The sequence below is a fragment of the Lygodium microphyllum genome, chromosome 14, assembly GCF_053477565.2.
Source record: "Lygodium microphyllum isolate KBCC chromosome 14, Lygodium_microphyllum_v1.1.10, whole genome shotgun sequence".
In the NCBI taxonomy this organism is placed as follows: Eukaryota; Viridiplantae; Streptophyta; class Polypodiopsida; order Schizaeales; family Lygodiaceae; genus Lygodium; species Lygodium microphyllum.
The window spans coordinates 106642935-106665038 of record NC_141148.1 but is presented as its reverse complement, the minus strand read 5'-3'; the positions used below and the strand labels follow the sequence as shown (position 1 = coordinate 106665038).

The following is a 22104-nucleotide window of genomic DNA, read 5'->3' as shown; positions in this document are numbered from 1 at the left end:
CACACAAGTGGAGTATGTACATTGGATGCGGGTACTAAGAGGGACGGAAAGATAATGCAACAATCACACACAATGAAACACACGTGAACAGATAACACAGATGCACAACAAAAATGGAGGTGATTATGGCTTGGATGCGCAGCAGCACGACAGCATGGAATAATCTATATTAGGATTATATTTATGACGCCAAGGCATTCATAAGATAATGTCACTAGATTACAAAGGCACAACTAAGAAATTTTTGCGCTGCTTTTTTGTGGAATTAAGATGGAAGAAAATTTTGCAAAAAGTTCTTTTGAAAAGCCTCCCAAGTACTAGGACAATCAATACTTTTGCAAACAACAGTCCACCATAGCAATGCTCTATCCACTAAATGGTTAGTGACACACTTGAGTTTGTCTTTTTCGGCATACTGTTCTTCATGGAAATAATCATCAAAACTGACTGATAAAAGCGAGAACAGTCTTTCCATCACGTAACTATTAAAAGCAAAGAATTTGAAATTTATTTTACTTATCTTGGCTTCTTTCCTGATAGATTGTGCTTCAAGTGTCGCATTGATCATATGTTGTATAATATCTTTGTGTTACGGTCCATCTTGATTAACATTAGATTATTGAAGAGTGGCTAGTTGAGCTTGCAGCAAAGTTTGACGTGCTCTTCGTTCCTCTTGAAGCTGCATCATAATTAGATCCAGATTTTTCTCCATTGTTGGTTCTGGTAAGTCACCTTCGGTCATAAAATCTTCCATATTTTGATCGGTCATCCTGCAAAATTTCAAACAACCTCACACACTCGAAATCTTGTTAGCGGGATGAGCGTAGCCCAAAGTCGAGTTTACAAGGCTTGCTTTTTTTTTTTAAATGGCTTTTTGTGATTTTCCTTCTTTTTGTGGGTACGAAAATTGATGAAATCCTTCTTCAACGAATACTTTACCTTTGTAAACTGCATATAGCAATCTGCTTGCTAGAAATTATCTCTGTCACAGTACGGGTGTGAACAGAGGCTTGTAGGGAGTTATAAAACTGATTCAAGTTTGTTTTAGTGTGAACTGCTACTATGGAGAACATTTAAGCTTGAAATTTTGAAACTTTAGTATAAGCTTTAAACCTTAAGCTTAAGCTTTTAAAGAAAAAGCTTTGACTAATCATCTGATCTGCGATGGGACAAGAGGACGTTGACGCCGAAGTCGTCACCAGCGATTACATGCTGCCACCGTCGACGTCCAGTTTTGCAAAAGCTTAAGCTTTTCTTAAGCTTGTTAAGCTTAATAAACTTAATCTTAATGAAATTTTATTCTTTGTTCTCTATTATATCCAAGAGACTTACAAAGGATCTTCCCGGGTGGTCCTTCATTAGCAGAGAGTGGTCCTTTGTGTTCTGATAGCACAGCAAGGGGTTCTTCACTGCCAAGAACATGCTGGTATTGACAGATCCGACTGTAGAGCCCATTTGTTCCAAGAGCTTCACATTCGCACGAGATGGTAAGCGATTTGGAAGCCTTTGATCTCAGCTTTGCTATGATACCACTAGTGCACAAATCAGATGCTGGATGCATACGTAGCGAGCATCGGAAGGTCCCTAAGAACAAAGAACTCTACTTTAAGCTCAAAAATCAAGAGAATAGACTTCCACGACATGAGGCAAAAAGACCAATTGGGTACAATCTCCCCACATGCCTTGTGTGAGTGCTCCACAAGGCATGTATTTATAAATTTATTCATCTCAAAGCTAAAAAATAGCCCAATTTTACAAATAAGCATGCGTTAGCTTTTGTGTTTGCTTTTGTCCAAATAAAGAATAAAGCGGTTGGGTAGCCCAAGAATCGGGTTTTGCCCAAATACAATGTCAATAATGAAATATTTAAACCATGTGCCCATACACATACAAAATAATAAATATTTATCAAGCACTTCATTAAATAAGCACGCCTAAATAAATATTAGCAACACACCTTTAATGATAAGACGTGCGCCTATAAAAAATGACAATTCCTTCTAAATAATTTGAATATATGCTATCATCAAAGGCTTCCCAATACTACCGTTGTTTACTCTACACATAAACTGAAGCATTCACAATTGTTAAAAAATAATTAAAAAAAGCAACAAAAGTGAATACATAGCAATCTTCAGCTACAAAATAAATAAATAGGTTGGAACTTTGTCCTAATCTTAATTTACTGTGAGTGCACTGTAAACTCATAAACGTCCATTAATTTAAATATGTATTTTGTGGAATCACCCATTGTGGAGTTACCCACGTGCACATTAAATTAACATGACGCTCGAAAAGGACAGGTGTCCCCATCAACTTCTCACACAAGGAATCTACCTTATGTATGAGCCCCGGCAAATAAATATAGTTTTATAGAATCTACCGCAAAACCTCACGAAATCCACCATGGTCTCACGGAATCCACCGTGGAATATGCCTCTTGGCATCAGGGTAGTAGCTAGAAGAAGAACTTGCAACAAGGTGGATGTGATGGATATTGTAATCACGCTCATGATCCTATAGTGGAGGGCAGAACAAATGCAAACCATATGTAGATGATCATGATGGAGTAGTAGTGCTCTACTTGCCATGTAGTAGCTTGTACTTTTGTTAATTGGTCATCTTTATATAATAATACAATATATATGCATTGTGAAACATAGGCCATAGGTTGCCCAAGTATATCTATCTCAAAAGTACTAATTGATGGCTATCATCAATGCATACGAGGATCCAATATATTTTCCACCTTGTCACAGTTGAATCAACATAATCATAGTTTACAATACACTACATAAGTCATCATTGTTACTTCCCGTTGACATCACTTGCTATTGCCCCTTGATACATGATTCAAAATCTCAAACTTGCTAATTACATTCATAAATAAGAATAGATAGTTAGCACAAAGTGATCATAAACAAATTATAAGCAAAACCACATATTAATTGAAGAGCATAAGATATGTTGATGCATCCTTTTCCTTCTTGCTCCCTCTCTACTTCCTCTTCTCTTGAAGCGCATCGTCATGTCTACCTCGTGTGCCTCTCCTTTGCTTCTCCCTCTCTCATGTGCTCTCTCTCTCTCTCTCTCTCCAAGTCACGTAACCATATCTTTTCACGTGAAGCCATTCCTACAAAAAGTTGCCAAAATTCAAGATTCGAAAGGGCATACACGATAAAATAAGAAATCATTTTCCATTTTTTGTCATTTTAAGTGCTAATGAAAATTGTTTGGTCAAAGTGAACAATGTGGGCATAGGGCATGCCCAAAAACGCATTACTAAAACTCCCCATCAACGTCACTCTTTGCGAGGACGATTCATCGTGGCTGCTATAGTACGATACCATTTCTATAAATGTTTGTTTGCGGAGATCGAAGAGTCGCCTCGTAATGACCCTGAACGGTGGTGTTGAATGTAGGAAGGGACAGAAGTAGAACAGGGAATTAGGCCAGCGGAATTCTGATTACACTGATGGGTTCCGACGATGACGAGATCGAATCAGGGAGTGCTGACGACGACGAAACAAACACATCGGAGACATCCGATGACGATGAACAGGGGGCGAGTCAGCAGTCACCAACTCAGCCACCGTCAACTGAGAACGATGCAGAAGGGGCCGACGCCGATGACGACGACGATGAGCAGCAAAGACAGGAGAATGATGCACTGCAGGGGTCCCGCAGCGACGGGGAGCGGGCCAATGAGCAGGCGCCAGCGCATGATGAGGAAGGCGATAGCGAGCAGGACGACGATGACGAGATGATGTTGGAATTGCAAGACGCCTTCGCCAGGATCGAGAACGAGCCTGTAGACCCGGCGCCACCTACTCCGCCAGTGTCGCCGTCCGGGCAGAAAAACAACTTTGCGGGGGCAAGGGCGGCGGCGGAGGCGAGGACGGCGGCGGCGGACCTCTCACCCAAGGGACCACCCGCGGCGATCCCCCGGAAGCTGCCACCTCAGGTGCTTCCGCTGCCCTTCGACGACGAGGTCTGGACCAACCCCGTGGTGGTGAACCACCACCACCACCACGTCTACATCTGGAGCCCGCACGAGGCAGTCGAGGAGGCGGCGTCCCCGGGCTGCCACGTCATCCCGACCCACGGCCTGCGCAACCACAACTTGGACTACAGCCAACACCGCCACGTGAGCATCCACGTGTGCAAGCACCTGCCCATGCACGTCAAGCTGACGCACACCTACGTGGATTCGCTGAAGCCCGGGCACGCGACCATGCCGTGCGTGAGGGTGGCGAGCTTTGTGGCGGGCACGAGGTCAGCCGTCCACCTGGAGCGATCGACGGGGCGGATGCACTTCACACACCAGTTCGTGCACTACCACTGCATTCACTGCAAGGATATGTGGGCGCAGTCGCCTGGGGCGCGTTCGGCCGTCCGCCGCCTCAAGCTCCGGGCCTCCTCCCGGGTCTGCGTCAACGAGGCGCTCGTGCTCACCGAGAGCAAAACCGCCACGTCATGCCGGCCCCTGGGCCCCGTTGGCGAGTTCGTTCACCACCACACCCACTTCCACACCTTGCGCATCCGCATCGACATGGAATCCCCAGACTCCGAACATCACGTCCTCTAACGCATGGCCAGGTGGCTCTCTGCCACCACTCCCTTCTGTCCTGCTAGGGTAAAGGGGTTAACAGAGTGTCATCTACCAATGTTCCCTAATAACTTTATTTTTTTCAAGTGAGTTTCATATACATTTTTCAATAATTAAATGATTTATATCATTTGGAGTTCAAAGAAAAAACATTGAGACATTTTGATAGTTTTATTAACTCTAGTTATACAATGAAGGGGTCATAAAAGAGTGAAAGCGAGGGACCAATAGAGTGACACTCAAAGATGTATTGCTTTAACATCTTATAAATCCAAAATATAAAATAATTATATAACTCAATTTTTTGACTCACACTAACGCTAATTTATATCATAATACTAAGTAGCTAAAAAAGTCACATCTTTTTTACAAAATTACACTCAATTGAGGTGGGGTGTGTTTCCTTTTTGGGGGCATAACTTGATTGGCTCTTTTACCTGAATCATGGTCAGTCTTGAACTCTTGTGCCAAGGAAATTGTTGAATCTATGGCCACAAGGAGGAGCAAGGGAGTGCTCACATTCTATATGTTGACTCAAGATTTACATATTGAAGTTCATGAACAAGATGATTTGGAGACGATTTGTGGCCTTGCCATGTAGAACCTATAATGACAACACATGTCTCTTCATGAATAAGATGGTTTAGAGATTATTTGTACCCTTGCCATTCAAAACCTATATGAAATAATGACAACATATTGTCTTTTCACATTATGTGAGCTATTCAATAGCTAATTACTAGTGGGACATATATATCCAAGGATGAAGTCCAAAAAATATACTTTTCATGCTTATGATCCTTTTTGTCTTGCATTAGCGTTGAATTAAATGAGCTTGTGACTATTTTAAAGTAGTTATGAGTACTTTTGACCTCTTGCATATGTGACTTTCTAAAGCTTGTGCTAATAAAAGAATCATCATCATATGAAGTGCAAGATAAATATAGGAGTTCTGGTGTGGTCTCTCTTGCCCCTCAAATACCAAAATAAGAAAGGAACTCTACTACACCCTAATGCATCAAAAAATATGTTTATTGTCGTGTTATGCGAAATCAACTAGCTTGGATTTAGTAGGTTAACTTTTATTTTCCAATCAACTAAATGAAATCTACATGCTACATTAATATTGCTTGTATAGCTTAAGAAGCATAGCAAAATAAATATTAGCATGCATATCAATGGATTCTAAATATTATTTTGGGTGATGAATTTTGCGTCCTCTACATCTCTCATTCAAACTCATAGCAAATGGGAAATTTTTTTGAATCTACATCCATTTAAAAAATCAAATTTCATGCATTCATGTGTACATATATATGCATGCATGTAGACATACATAAGTGGATGCCTATACATACTACACATCCACATATGTATGTATGCTTCCTTTAAGTGATTTGTCTAGTTCGTCCTTTAATGAGCCACTCTTTGGTGCAAAATGTACCAACTTTGCACGTCTTTCTATTGATATAATAAGAGAACTCTACATTGAGTAATACAAAGTCTTCCAATGCAAAAGTGAAAATCTATAACCTTGTGGATCAAATGTGGTCATTGATTTTCCAATAACTCTTAGCATAAGCTTCAAATGCAATGTTTACTATAGGATTAGCAAAAATAATTAGTTTGGCCTATATCTAAAAATAAATAAGGACTTTCACCATAAACATAACTCCTAATACAAGCTTGCACATGCCATTTATTTTTACTAAATGATGTTTTGGCATCATACCTAAAACTAAATAGGGTCTTTTACCATATTAAACATAAGAGCAATATGTTTCTAATGGAGCTCTCATGTTTGTATAACTTTTGAAACATGTAACTTAACCAAATCCATTTTGGTTTCTCTTTTCTAGTTTTAAGATTGTGTAAGATGCTCTTTGTGTTGTCACATATGTGTTATTTTTGCATCACAGTCTCCACAACGCAATCCAACATTGAGCTTACAAGTCCCTATTTGAATAGTTCATGTTGTTCTTTGTCAATGGATCTTGGTTTTTGCAACAAGAATACTTCCTTATCATTAGTGTGCATGGCTTCACAATGTTATGCACTTCATATAAATGGTAGAAACTTCCAATTTCAATTCCCAACTTCTCCTACAATTAAGCATCTCTTTTATGTACCAAACTTCATCGAACTTTTTGGAAAATGTCTTTTAAATATTTTCAAAGAGTCATCCATTTATATATAACATAGTAGGAAGTTCATCCGATGTCATATTTCAATATGATTTATAGTGTTTGTAGGAGATATCCATGGCCACACTAATTTGAGCCACCAATCCATAACTTTTTCCCTACTCCAAAATTGGTGGTTGCTTGATCAAGTCATCCAAGTCGTACCATCAAAGCTATTGATGGTTTAAGAATTGCTTTAGGCTTACCTCATACCCTCATGTTGAGTAAAGTTACAAGGATTTTAGATATCCTTCTAAATCTTGATGTCTCATGTGTGCAACACCCCATCCAATCACACAATATAATGTTTTTTTAATTTTGAAATATATTATCCAACCTAAATTCATCCATTTCTTCTTCATCATTTTCCATATTCCTTTAGGCATTTTTTAACACTTCTAGTGAGATGGAGAACTTTTTACCCCAAAGAATCAAGTATTTCCCCTCCCTAAAAAAAAGATTTCTCCCTATCAAAATTAATGTAACACTAGTGTATACTAGAATTTTCACACTTGAGACTCTAGTTTGACATTAAAGGCATCTAAACCAAATATCATTGCTTGTATCTCCCCATGCAAATTACTCTTTGTGCCCACCCCTACTCTAAGGTTCATGTCATGATCTTTTGCTTAGCGTGAATAGAACCACTTGTTGACATAACAAGTTGTAAAAGAAAAAGTGGATTGCACATTCATATGAAAGAGCATTGTTCTTTAACACACATCCTCACAAGGTAATAGGTATCATATTCTCATACGAAAGTAGAATACTTAACTATGGAAGGATGGGTAGCTCAATGTTTCTTTGAGTAAGCTCGGCCTTCTTTTACACTCTAGTAGTTCATTACTTAATCTCTTGTCTATAACAATAGTTAATTGCTTATCTTTCTTAAAAAGGTGAGTGGGAACTCTTAGGATATTACACACATTCACATGATAATATCTATACAAATTTCAATTATCAACAAAATTTGAGCATGCGTTGGATGATGAAACTCAAAATGTTTGCAAGCTAAAGGGTGAGATAAACCCATGTAAATATCATGTCCAATGTCACCATGATTTGATAGTTGGGGAAGCACAAAATATAGATTCTACAAGCTAGAGATAATATTTCCTCAAAAAAGTGTTCACCATACGGGAGAGGTAAGAATATGATGGAAGCAAAGTTCAAAGGATAAATGCACACTTCATTTCGCTACAAAAGTTACCCTTTTGATGAATGGTAGAGCTCAAAAAATATGAATGCAAGCTAAAAGTTAGTTTTTTGATGTTTTTTGAATGTGTTGAATTAAGAACTTCTCAGTAAGTTTACTTTTTGCGTGTTTGAAAACTATTTTGCTGACATTATTGCACACAATGGAGTCCATAATTGGATGAAGTTCTTGCAGATGTTCTTAAATATTTGTTTCCAAATGAGCAAAATCTCACCTAGCCCCACTCCTCCTAAAATAATTAAGTGAATACTGATACATGAACTAGGTGATGATTGATTTATCAGTATGATCTCAATAAAAAACCTTATATTATTATTGTAAATTCAATAAGCCATTGGATAAGATAGGGTATCTATTTTCATTTCACTCATTAGGGATTGTGCAATCCCCATTAGCACCCCAATTACTCAATATTCACTATACTATGTAATCAAATGATAAGTTTATAGAAACATGATTATGCTAGATTAATTATGTAAATGTGAAATATGTGATCATGTTGTGATGTGTAAAAGAATAACAACTAGAGGATAACCCAAGGACACCCCACCAAACACAAATAACTCCAATCCTAGAAAGGGCACACCACACTATAGCCTTGGTTAGCAACTCAAAGTGTTTGATACTTATGCACTACAATAGAATCGAAGCAGAGACATAGATGCATGTCACGCTTTTAGAAGTGTATCAATGTATTTGCTCAAAATCCCATTTATGTGTGAGGGGTGCATAGGACTTGCACATCTCAATAAAATGCACATATAACCAGGTCTGTGGCTTGCATAGTTAAATTTGTGTAGAGAGGATTTTGTATGTGTGTGGATAAAGATATGTCCATATTTATGTACAATTACACACATGTGGGAATGCTTGAATTTATGCCATAGGAAATACAAAAAGAACACCAAGTTTGTCAAAAACAAATTCCTATCATATTACTTAACTTTAGAATGAGAAAATTAGCAAACAAACTTCAAACTTGTAAATCCTTAAATAAAAATGCATATTTGCAAGTAGACTATTATGCAAAGTCACAAGTAAACATCATATTTATTAATGGAATTATTTAGCATGTTTAGATCATCATTAAAAATTGGACAAGTGAGACACAAGATATGTGAATGTGATGAATGTACAAAATACATACAAAAGCATAATGTTTATTAAGAGAGTGAAAGCATGCTATGGTGTATATACTATTGGCAAAAATCCTTAGTACTACCTCTAGCTCTCTTTTTAATGAGCTTGAGAATATACACTTTTATTATTGTACTAATGGAACTTATGAAAACCATGCATCTTTGCATGCATGTTGATTCATAGAGTGCATATATACTGGACTAGATAGTAGATCTTATACTATTTTAAAACCATGTGCCAATAGTGTAATCCCTTTTGAAGTTTTGATGTAGAATTAGTTTGCTGTCATACATTCTCTCATGAATGATGAGGTTGCTCTCTCTCTCTCTCTCTCTCTCTCTCTCTCTCTCTCTCTCTCTCTCTCTCTCTCTCTCTCTCTCTCTCTCTCTCTCTCTCTCTCTCTCTCTCTCCCTATGTGTCTCTCTCCATGTGCATGTAACCCAAGCCATCAATCGACAATTTCCAAGGAAGTGAAAAACTCCCCTGCAAAAAGAATCCCTAGTGTGAAGAAATCACCGAACAAGATTTGGGGGAAGTAAAATATCAATAAGAAATAGAAGAATTTGACTACACATTGTGCTCTTCCTCAAGGAGTCAAGCTCAAGTGGAATTTCTTCCTGCAAGCTAGGCCAAAAACTCATCTAGAGGTAAAAGAGTGGTTGATGAGAACATGGAGCTCATGGTCACATCCTACAACGTATAGGGTATACCACATTAGTTTCCTAAAGGAGGGGTCATGTGCTGAATTTTAGAATCTCTAAGGAAGATTTATCTAATGGATATGATCATGTAGTTGGCGCTATCTTAGCTCATGCATTTGTCTCTTTAGAGTGTGGAGGCATTAGCATTAATTGGGATTATTTTTCTCAACACAAGTCTACCTTTCAAAGGGGATCCACTTCTAGTAGCACAAGTTTCCAAAAAAATGGAATGAGCAAAAGGCAACACCATACATTGGCAATATGTATGTGTCATGTGGGAGATATAATATACAATTTATTAAAGAGTTAGAGGAAGCCTCCAAGTTGGAGATAGAGGTTGACAAGAAGTGTGCCATAATTATAGCCATCTCTAATTGGATTCTTAGAAAAATCCAAAATTTTTAGAGCCAATTACTCAATGTGAGTTGTAAAAAGAGGCCTCTCAGATGCAACAATAGTTAAATGTTGCAAAAATAGAGCTATACACGGGGAAGCATACTTGTGAAAGAATTGCATAGTTGGTGAAGGTGAGTGATGAATTCCTACAAAACACACATCACATAGCAAAGTACCTACATATTAATGGATTAAGGGTAGTTCACCCTACTCCAATTGAGCATCCTATATCCCCTAATATGCCTTAGGTATAGCTTGCTCCTTGACATTTCATAGTAATATGCCTTAGGTATTATGTTCTCTACACTTTTATACTGAGTATACATATGGTGATCTTCTTGTGCAATGTCTATGTAGGAGTGTGTTTTGTGGCTTGGGTATCCACTTGGATGCTTTTGATGTTGTGTTTACACCTTGCATGCACATGTATCATGTGTTATGTGCATCACATCACTTCTCAAACTCCGCATTATGTGTGGCCTAGTTATGCAATGAAAGCATAAATTGTGATTCAATGGGGATGGAATAGTTATGGATCCCCCTACATGTATCTATATGATTTTGTAACTCTTTTCCTAGAGGTTCATTCACTTTTGGTTTTGAATATTGGCATGTAGTCCTCTTTTCATTTAATTTTAGTACTCTGTCTTTAAAATACTAATATGACAATGTTCACTACAACTTTTTTAATACAATTTCTTACACTTTGCATGCTATTACTCTTTTAATATAAGATTTTTAATTTACAAATGTAACCACTCATGCAATCCTATTAGCCATTCTTTTAGTACTCCTTAGTTTTAGATTGGATCTGAATCAATAAGGGTGGATAACATCAAATTTTAATATCATTCTGAATCATAAGTAAACTCTGTGCTGGATGTTTTGCTATGAATATCATAGGATTCGTTGTCGTACTGCTGCGCATCCGAGGTGTGGAATCCACCAAAAAGTTTGTGTGTGTGACATTTGTTACTTTGTACATACTTAGACGTTGTGCTTTGCTCTGCCTGAATGTTTTTCCTTCAATTGGTTCATGTTTAATTTCACAAAAGAGACAAGTGTTGTTTTGGGAGTGAATCTGGTATTTGTTACAAACAATTTAGAAGGAGAATGGGATGTTTGAAAAATTCATTAATCGAGACCTCGTGACGTGGAATTCAATAATCTCAGAATGTATTCTTCTCGGACAAGGTTAGATTGCACTTGATTATTACAGGGGATTGCTGCATGAAGGGGGAACTCCCAATGCCATTTCATTTGTAAGTATTCTCAAAGCTTTCTCAAATATTACAGCTTTGTATGAGGCTAAATTGATTCATGGGGACATTGTGGAGTCTGGGTTGGACACTGATGTGTGTGTTACCAACACTCTAATTGACTTGTATGCAAAATGTCACAATCTTGAAGATGCAGCATCTCTGTTTCATAAGCTACGGAAGCGTGATATTGTAGCTGGGAATGCCTTTATTGCTGGCCATGCTCAAGAGGAGAATGACCATAAAGTTGTGGTACTACTTCAAAAAAAATGCTAGAAGAAAATGTGGAACCAAACAGGATCACATTTATAAATACTTTGAAAGCTCTCTCCACTGTTAAGTCACTTTTCCATGGTAGGGTGTGCAGAGCATAGTCTTGGCCAGAGGGCTGTTGAACTTTTGCAAGAGATGCAACATGGACGAGTTGAACCTGATGAAATCATGTACAACTGCCTTTTGACAGCCAACACAGAATCCTTGCTACAAGGTCAGATAATTCATGGTCACATAGTTGAACGTGGGTTTGAATCTAGTGTAATGATTTGCAACAGCCTTATTGGCATGTATGCCACATCAAAAAGCCTAGAGGAAGCAGGCAGGGTATTTAGCTGCATATCAAGAAAAGATGTGGTGACTTGGAATGTCATGATGGAAGGATATGCTATGCATGGATGTGGTGAGGAGACTTTCAACCTGTATCAACAAATGCTACATGTTGGTTTACTGCCAGATTAGGCCACATTTCTTTCAGCCTTAAAGGCTTGCTCTGTTGTAGCATTTCTTTAGCAAGGCAAGTTGCTTCATATTCAAATAGTGGAGAATGGTTATGCTTCTAACACACGCATTGCAAACAATCAAACTGACTGAGTTGAAGGAGCGTGCTTTTGTGTTACGGAATGCAAAGGGAAGGAGAAATTAGCTGGCTACTTCGGGAAAAAGCAAAAAGAAAGGGGACTTTGGGAGAGCTTTGAATAAAGAAAAAGACGAGGCAGCAGAAATAATGGAAAAAAGATGAAGCCCAGAACATCTGCGAAATGCACAGGATAAGAAGGATGGAACCAAAGGAAAAGAGAGTCTTCCCAAACTGGAGCTTTTCATGGAATGTTTGAATATTCTCATGCTGTTATCATGGATCTCTTCACTTTTTAAAAAAAACGACCACAACCTTTATGCGATGAACTGAAGGGAGAGGATACGTAGATGTCGAAGGTTGAAGAGGGAGGAAAAACAAGAACTATAGGTAGTAGAGGGAGTCTGTCAAAGAATTATGGAGAAAAAGCAACGACATCTCGACCAACTATGGATAGAATGGGCGGAGTTCCAGAAGCTTGTTGTTGTATCCTGCAGAAAAACCATTCATAATTCTTTGTGAAAAACTCTAACACCGTTGATTTATGTCTTGTCAAAAGCTCCTTGAATGTTGCAGCAGCATCTAATTGCACATCTGAATTTGGAAGCTCCATATAGCCAAAGAATTTCCTTAGATTATTTGACTCTAAGACATGCTTTGCTGCACTTTGATGTCTTATGCATTCCCGAAGCATCGTGCCATAGTGAAGAGCCATGCCTGAATTCTCATAACCTTTGACAAGGATGTCCAATAAATCCTTATTCTGCTCCAAGTCAAATTTTGGAAGACATACAACAAGGTATCTCATAATGTTCTCACGAAAGAACTCTTGCGCTCTTCTATAAGGTGTTGAACTGCGGTCTGTTCTCTCTCCAAGGATCGCTAAGGCAGAACAAGTCTGACACAATGAAGGGGATATTCAAATCCAAGCCCGGACTCCTACATCCATAAATATCAAGAACACCTATTAAGGTCTTTGAATCCGGATCCTGACCTATTGACTTATTCACCTTGTCGACAAGCCAATCAAATAGACGAGAATATATAATTTTTGCCAATGTATCACGATTTGTTAATGCAGAGAGAGGGTCCAGCAGGCCTGCATTCAACGATACCTACCTGGAGCAAAAGTGCATATTTCTTCTCCAACTTGGGGAAATCACAAGAATATTTTCAATGATGCTGGTGTTCCATGGTCAAAGTATAGATACTTTGAACCAAAGACAGTTGGTCTAGATTTTTATATGATGATATCCGATATTAAGGCTGCTCCTGTAGGTTCAATCATTCTGTTACATGGCTGTGCACACAATCCCACAGGAATTGATCCTACTCCAGAGCAATAGGAGATCATTGCTGATGTTATTCAAGAGAAATGTCACACTGCTTTCTTTAATGTGGCCAATCAGGGCTTTCCCAGTGGCAGTCTTGATGATGATGCCAGTTCCGTAAGATGATTTGCTGCTCGTGGGATGGAGTTGTTTATTTCGCAATCCTACAATAAGAACCTTGGATTATATGTTGAGCGAATTAGAGCCACAAATATCATTACGTCTTCACCCGAAGTTGCCACTGCAAGCTAATTTGGCTTTCTATTTGTCTTCAGTTATTGGCAAAAATAAAAACATAAACTTGACATCATTTTCTCATCTTGCTTATTCGCTTGATTGATCTTCTATCTTGGAATTTCTCAAGGACCTCTGTGGTTGTGACTTTGCTTTTGAAAACCCTTCGACATCTTTGGTGAACCCGATGTGAAAGTGTCGCATTTAAATTTTAGGATGGGAGTTACTTCAGCATCAATTTCAGCCTCTTCTACGATTCCTGCTTTGTCCTCTACTTTAGCTTCATCATCGACTTCTGCTTCAAGTACTTCTACGGATGATTTAAAGCAGATTTTGCAGATTATGTCTATGTATATGCAGCTTCAAAATCAGTAGACACAATTGTATATGTAGCAACAACAGCAGTTACATCAACAACAGTTGTTTGAACAAAGGCAACTATATTCGAAGCAAGAGAATGCAATCAGCGCAACTAAGGCGATTGAAACAATTGAGAATGAAAAGAAGCTATTTGATGGCCATAATGTATTGGCTTATTTGAAGATGTATGAGATTAAGATGGGACTTGTGAGTAAATATTCACAAGTTCCGTAAGATGTATGAGTACCAACAGGACTTGTGAGTAAATATTTTCTTCGCCTTGTCACACCCTCCTTGAGGGTAAAAGTGACTGATCTTTTCCTTCAAAATTCTCATTGGCAAGTTTTTAAGAAGGCCCTGAAAGAGGAGTATTTTCTTGAGGACTTTGGGATGGCTACACAGCAGTCATTCCGAGAGTGGGTCTACATGCCAAACAAAAGTTTAACTGCTTTAGAATTGATACGAGAATTTGAAGAGAGGTATAGGTAGCTTGATGCCATTGAACAAAGAGCATTGGATGTTGAGAAAGTTGAGCTTTTCTTGCAAGCTGTAGATCCTGCTCTTTAGGAAGAATTAGGAGAGCTTCTTGAGGATCGCACGAAGCCTATGGGTCTTAAAACAGATTGGCAAGATGCCCAGGATGCGGTCTCGACTTTGACTAAGAGGCAAATAAGGAAGACTCGCCTACAGAATGGATCTATGACACCGACGCCGTCTTCTGCTCCTATGTCTGCTTCTACCCCTGTCATTTCTTCTCTTCCTCAGCTAGTTACTTGGCCTATGCCAGTCTCTACTGTTTCTAATCCTCCTTTTCCTCCTGTTCCAAGACCGATACCAGCTCCTTCTGCTCCAAAATCATCCGCTCCTTTGGTTCCTTTCTCTCTTGATGACATAATCAAAGGCATACCGGATTTGACACTGGAGTCAGTTAAAGAAAAATTGGTGGGAAAATTGAAAGAGCAGTTTGCTTCGACTGCGCCTACTATTTCTTCTAGTGCTCCTAGTGTACCTAGGAGTGCTCCTAGTGCACCTAGGAGAGATCGAAGATGTATTTGGTGTGATAGTACAGATCATCAGCATTGCAGGGATTGTGAATCTTTTCAAGATGCAAGGAGGAAGAATTTGGTATTTTGGGGACAAGATGGCAAGATCTGGTTGACTGAAATAGGAGCTCCGCTTGCTACCAATTTTGGGAAAGGCGGAATGAAGAAATTAGTAGATGACATGGCTGCGCGTACTTCTTATGTGGTAGCTAGAGAAGATGCCTCTGCATATGGCGTCTAGATTAAGAAAGGTTCAGAGAGTTAGTCAGCATTATGGACCTATGCTATGGAGACGGCAAACAAGGGAAAAATTCAACAGACTGTTTTGACTAGTGTAGGTTCTAGCATCAGATCTGAGACAGGTTGGGATTCGCCTGTTGACAAGTACACTATTTATGCCTACTTGGCTAAGTCTCAGGGAGTAGATGTACTTGTTGAGGAGAAGCGTAAGAGAGATGAAGAGAATCCAAATGCAGCTAAAAAGACTAGAGGGGGTGAGTTTGTTACTCCACCTATACCTGCGGGGCCGTCTTTGAGACCAGGGCAAGAACGACAAATGAAGGATGCTCAAAAGAAAGAAAAGAGGCAGGAACCTAGACAAAGAAAGCAGCCAGGGTTTAGATTGATGTCTGATATTTAGACATCTACGGACATGAAGAAAATCTTTAATGATAAGATACTTGGCAGTGAGGTGACTTTTCCTATTTCTGAGGTTTTGGGCATCTCGAAAAGAGAGTTTCAAGATCAGTTCCAAGAAGTCCTGAAGAGGAAAAGGCATACATTGCCTACTACTGATACACAGGGAGTTTTGATTGGGGAGTTGGATGAGGATGAGGATGAGGTTATGGTTGAGAATGCTTCTGTTTTTCCACAGACAGAGAAGAGAGTTTAGCCTATGCATTATGCTGAAAGTGATGAGCCTATCTTGGTACCGCACAATCACTTTTCGCGGAGTCATTGGGCTAGGGAAACTACAGAAACAATGGTAAAAATTGGAGAGAAATAGGTGCCTTATGTTGCTTTGGTGGATCATGGTTCAGATATTAATCTCATAGTTTGTGGAGTTTATGAAAGTAATAGATGGCTTATGGATGCAGAGCATGGGTGGAATATGAGAGCCGCCAACAACACTGCAGGTGATTTGTATGCTGCCTATTCCAGTGTCAGGATTTCTATTGGAGATGTAGAGGAGGATTTCCATTTCTTTGTGCAGGATTCATGCTCTTACCCCATAATCCTAGGACAGCCATTCATCACAGAGATGCGCATGGAGACGAAAGTAATGGATGATGGATCTGCTTATGCACGGATTCGCAGTAAAGATGGTATGAGAGTAGTCCAGTTTATGACTGTGTGTGTAAACCATGCTAGAAATAGGGATACTCTTCGAGATGCGTCTTTGCCCACTATGAGGGATTCGGGTTTTCATTAGGTACCGCTATCCCGCGAGACGACGGTGGTACAGAGCATATGAGATTGGAGTTCTCGCCTCTTGGCAGCAATGTTTTCTCCTCCAATTTTGTTGGAATTTCAACAAATAGTTCGATGAGTTATCAGAAGATTTCTAAGTTGCCTAGAGCTGCCATGCAATACATATACAGGAAGGAGAAATATTTGAAAAATGCAGGTATTTTAGAGGATGATGAGCATATAGATGGCATGCATGATAGTATGGTTTGTGCAGATACGATGACAGAGATGGAAAATATGCTGAAAGCTGATATGCAGAGTTGTCTTAGTAATGTATCAGTGCAGTCCCTGGACATGTTTCATGAAATTTCAGATTTTGTCACACATAGAGTCTGAGGCTGAGGTGACTCAGCAAAAAGTGTTGAGTGCTGAAGAAATTTAGCAAACAGAGTTTTCGGCTGATTATGATCAGCCTACAAAGACACAGAGCGTTGAAAACTTTCAACCAACAAAGTTTACTACTGAAATATTTCAGCATCCAGAGTTTAGAGTTGTTCCTATGTAGTCCATAAAGCAGAGGGCTAAGGATATTCAGCCACCACCAGAGGGCAGAATTGCTGATTTACAGCATGATTTGAGTAATGCAGAGGATCATAATGAAGCCAGGGTTGACACAAAATACAAGACTTTAGATAAGAAGGTGAAGCCGGTAGCTGGACCGCTTCCACCTGACAGTGATCAGCAAATAGAGAGGGCTGCCAAGTAGCCAAATTTGAGGAATCCAGAGCATATAGGCCATAAATTTTCAGTAGAGACTCTTGTTGAATTAAAAACTGGAAATGGTGATTTCTTTCTACCCTCAGAGAAGCAGTGCTTTCAGGATATGCTTGAGCGACATGGAAGGGGGTTTTCTTTCTTCTCACATGAGATTGGATGTGTGAATCCGGATATTGTTGCTCCTATGGTGATCTTTACTATTCCTCATATTCCATGGAACCTCCGACCTATTCCAGTGCCTAGGGCACACTTGCCAAAGCTAGTTGACTTGTTGAATGAGAAAATCAGGATGGGAATCCTAGAGCCTTCATCTGCACCATACTCAAATAGGTGGTTTACGGTTCCAAAGAAGAATGGTACTCTCCGATTTATATAGGACATACAGCCAGTAAACAGAGTTACTATCAAGAATGTTGATATAGGTCCAGTTGTGGATGAGTTTGCAGAAGCATTTGCTGGATGTGCCATCTATTCTTTAGGTGACTTGTATTCGGGATATGATCAGCTGGCCTTGGAAAGCAGGGACATAACCACTATGAGAACTCCTATTGGGCTTGTCAGGATGTGTACCTTGCCTCAAGGTGCCACTAATTCTATTGCGCATATGATGAATGCCATGAATAAGGTCATTCGTGAGTACATACCTCAGCTTACCATGCCTTTCTTGGATGATGTGCCCATTAAGGGGTGTGTAGAAGAAGAGAAGAATGAGCGTCTTAATGAGCAGGGATGCAGATACTTTGTGGTTGATTATATTGCAGCTTGTGAAAAGATTTTGGCCAGGTTAGAAGAAGTGAACTTGACACTATCAGGGCAGAAATCTGTTTTTGGAGTAAATGAGGTTGTCATTGTTGGACATATGTGTGGGTATTATGGCAGGAAACCTTCACCTGAAAAGGTGGATGCTATAGGAAAGATTACGGAGTATTGTTCTACCACTTCAGAGGTATAGAGATTCATTGGAGCCTATGTATTTTACATGATTTGGATACCCCATTTTGCACACATAGCAGATTGTTTATATCAACTGCTTCGAAAAGGGTAGAAATTTTATTGGGATGAGAGCCACACTAGAGCCATGCGGAAATTGAAGAAGTTATTGCAGATTACTCCTACTCTCAGGAAAGTGGATTATAATTACAGAAGGCCTATTGTATTGACAGTTGACACTAGTCCAATTGGCATAGGTTGGGCTGTGGGTCAAGATGATTCAGATGGAAACACGTACGCTATTTGGTTTGGGGCGAAAGTCCCAAACGAGAGATAGAGGAGGTATCCGCAAATCAAGAGGAAATTACTGGGAATTGTTACGGCTCTCAAATGTAACAAGGAGTATTTTATTGGAGCCCTAGTTGTGGTAGAGACAGATTGCTTGCCATTGATAGGTATGATTATGAGTTGCTCTACTTCGGATATAGCTATGGTGAGATGGATCGCATACATCAAGTCATTAAATCCAGAATTTAAACACATAGCAGGGAAAGATAATCCAATGTGGTAGATATGCTGTCTAGAGCCAGATATGATGATGAGGAGAAACTACTTTGCAGAAGAGGATGATGGAAAAATTTCAACCGCTATGGTTGATCATGTTTGCCATGTCTATGATATTGTGGCTTTCATATAAGAACTCTATGTTGGAGATTGGTTGCAGATTGGAAAGTACCTTAGTACACTAAGCAAAAGATATGAATGGATAGATAAAGAGTTCAAGAAGATCAGAAGAAAGGTCTATGATTATTTTCTCAAGGACGGATTTCTTTGGAAGCACCCGAAGAAAAGAGGTGGATTACCCTTGCGGGTTGTCTACAATAAAGAGACCCAGTGGTGATGAGAGAGTCTCATGAGAGTCTTTGGGCTGGTCATAGAGGAGTGTGGGCTACTTATGAGAAAATCAAGGAAAAATATTGGTGGAAAGGCATGTATAGAGATGTTTCTCACTTTGTAGATACTTGCAGGGACTGTTAGATGTATTCCATAGTGTGTCATCGAGATGAGCTTCATCTGACCTATCCGCTATGCATTCATTATAAGTGGGTAGTTGACTTGGTTACTATGCCGATGGGTCTATGGCAGATGAGATATATTGTATTGGCTAGAGAGGATCTTACCAATCATGTTGAGGGAAGACCTTTGAGAACGAATACCACTAGTGCAATGTGTAAGTTTTTATTGGAAGAAATTTTCTGTAGGTATGACTGTGTGGGTAAGATCATTGCAGATCGCGGTGAATTAGATGTAGATGAAGCTAGGGAGTTTTTCTCTCAACTAGGAATCAAGTTGGCTCTAACCACAGCATACAATCCAGAGGGAAATGGAAAGAGTGAAAGAGGGCATCCGCCGATAGTGAAAGCATTAGCCAAAGCATGTAGAGGACGGATTGGAGAATGGCCGAGACTTCTACCATTTACTTTGTGGGCTGATCGTATGACTCACAGTGTTACCACAAGATATATGCTCGCAGAGTTTATGTATGGTCAGAAACCGGTTATGCCAACAGAGACTTATGCTTTGACTTGGTCAGTTTTACCCTGATAGGAGGATTTGACGAGAGAGGAGCTCTTAGCTCTTCGGATCCGACAGTTGGAGAGAAGACTAGAGGATTTTCAGCTAGCTTATATTGACAGGTTGAAGGTTGCTAGACTTAGAAATAAGGACAGGTTTGACAGCAGGCATCGCTTGCGGCCTAGAGCAATAGAAGAGGGAGACTGGGTATTAGTCTTTGATAGCAGCCTTGAAAGTCAACATACTCCACTTGAGAAGATGGTGAAAAGATGGTTTGGGCCATACATAGTCAGACATGTCTTTGACAATGCAACATAGGAGCTGATAGAATTGGATGGGACAGTGCTCAGAGTGCCTATTGTAGGAAAAAGAATCAAGATTTTCAAGAAAAGAGATGATGAGGATTATGCATTGGAAGAATTTGCAAGAGAAGAGCAACAAGAAGAAACCTAGTAGAAGAGATAGATGATATGAAAGATAACCTTGCTGATATACCGGAAGTCCACAATGAAGAGATTGATTTGTTCGTGGATTGGGTAGTTGGCCCATCCGAAGGATGCGCAGGATCAGACAGGGTAGATGTCGTACTGTTGCACATCCGAGGTGTGGAATCCACCAAAAAGTTTGTGTATGTGACATTTGTTACTTTGTACATACTTAGACGTTGTGCTTTGCTCTGCCTGAATGTTTTTCCTTCAGTTCGTTCATGTTCAATTTCATAGAAGAGACAAGTATTTTTTGGGAGCGAATTTGGTATTTGTTACAAACAATTTAGAAGGAGAATGGGCTATTTGAAAAATTCATTAATCGGGACCTCGTGACATGGAATTCAATAATCTCAGGATGTATTCTTCTCGGACAAGGTCAGAGTGCACTTGATTATTACAGGAGATTGCTGCATGAAGGGGAAACTCCCAATGCCATTTCATTTGTAAGTATTCTCAAAGCTTTCTCAAATATTACAGCTTTGTATGAGGCTAAACTGATTCATGGGGACATTGTGGAGTCTGGGTTGGACACTAATGTGTGTGTTAGCAACACTCTAATTGACTTGTACGCAAAATGTCACAATCTTGAAGATGTAGCATCTCTATTTCATAAGCTACGAAAGCATGATATTGTAACTGGGAATGCCTTTATTGCTGGCCATGCTCAACAGGAGAATGGCCATAAAGCTGTGGTACTACTTCAAAAAAAATGTTAGAAGAAAATGTGGAACCAAACAGGATCACATTTATAAACACTTTGAAAGCTCTCTCCACTGTTAAGTCACTTTTCCAAGGAAAGGTGTGCAGAGCATGGTCTTGGCCAGAGGGCTGTTGAACTTTTGCAGGAGATGCAACATGGAGGAGTTGAACCTGATGAAATCACGTACAACTGCCTTTTGACAACCAACACAGAATCCTTGCTACAAGGTCAGATAATTCATGGTCACATAGTTGAACATGGGTTTGAATCTAGTGTAATGATTTGCAACAGCCTTATTGACATGTATGCCACATCAAAAAGCCTAGAGGAAGCAGGCAAGGTATTTAGCTACATATCAAGAAAAGATGTGGTGACTTGGAATGTCATGATGGAAGGATATGCTATGCATGGATGTGGTGAGGAGACTTTCAACCTGTATCAACAAATGCTACATGTTGGTTTACTGCCAGATCAGGCTACATTCCTTTCAACCTTGAAGGCTTGCTCTGCTATAGTGTTTCTTCAGCAAGGCAACCTGCTTCATATTCAAATAGTGAAGAATGGTTATGCTTCTAACACACGCATTTTGTGAACAATCAAACCGACTGAGTTGAAGGAGCGTGCTTTTGTGTAACGAAATGCAGAGGGAAGAAGAAATTAGCTGGCTACTTCGAGAAAAAAGCAGAAAGAAAGGGGACTTTGGGAGAGCTTTGAATAAAGAAAAAGACGAGGCAACAGAAATAGTGGAAAAAAGATGAAGCTGAGGACATTTGCGAAACGCACAGGAGAAGAAGGATGGAACCAAAGGAAAAGAGAGTCTTCCCGAACTAGAGCCTTTCGTGGAATGTTTGAATATTCCCATGCTGTTATCGTGAATTTATTCACTTTTTTTAAAAAAAAAC

General features: G+C 39.5%; 2 protein-coding genes across 4 annotated transcripts; both read left to right on the top strand.

The window, feature by feature from the left end:
- The first annotated feature begins 3380 nt into the window (after positions 1 to 3380).
- LOC148025949 (uncharacterized) lies at positions 3381 to 5378 on the top strand. 3 transcript variants are annotated; one of them, XR_015693025.1, is made up of 2 exons: positions 3381 to 4695; positions 5062 to 5378. XR_015693025.1 is itself a non-coding variant. In XM_087692165.1 (2 exons), the coding sequence occupies exon 1, from the start codon at positions 3476 to 3478 to the stop codon at positions 4586 to 4588; it is 1113 nt and encodes a 370-aa protein (XP_087548291.1). In that variant the 5' UTR covers positions 3381 to 3475; the 3' UTR covers positions 4589 to 4599; positions 5082 to 5377. The 3 variants fall into 3 exon arrangements, 2 of the variants coding, with proteins under 2 accessions (XP_087548291.1, XP_087548290.1); XM_087692165.1 differs by having other exon boundaries at positions 3381 to 4599; positions 5082 to 5377; XM_087692164.1 differs by having other exon boundaries at positions 3381 to 4599; positions 5062 to 5377.
- Positions 5379 to 11855: 6477 nt separating this feature from the next.
- On the top strand, positions 11856 to 21794 carry LOC148025948 (pentatricopeptide repeat-containing protein At3g24000, mitochondrial-like). The gene is made up of 3 exons (XM_087692031.1): positions 11856 to 12180; positions 20980 to 21194; positions 21348 to 21794. Exons 1-3 carry the CDS (start codon positions 11856 to 11858, stop codon positions 21792 to 21794), a joined length of 987 nt encoding a protein of 328 aa, XP_087548157.1.
- Positions 21795 to 22104: the final 310 nt, after the last annotated feature.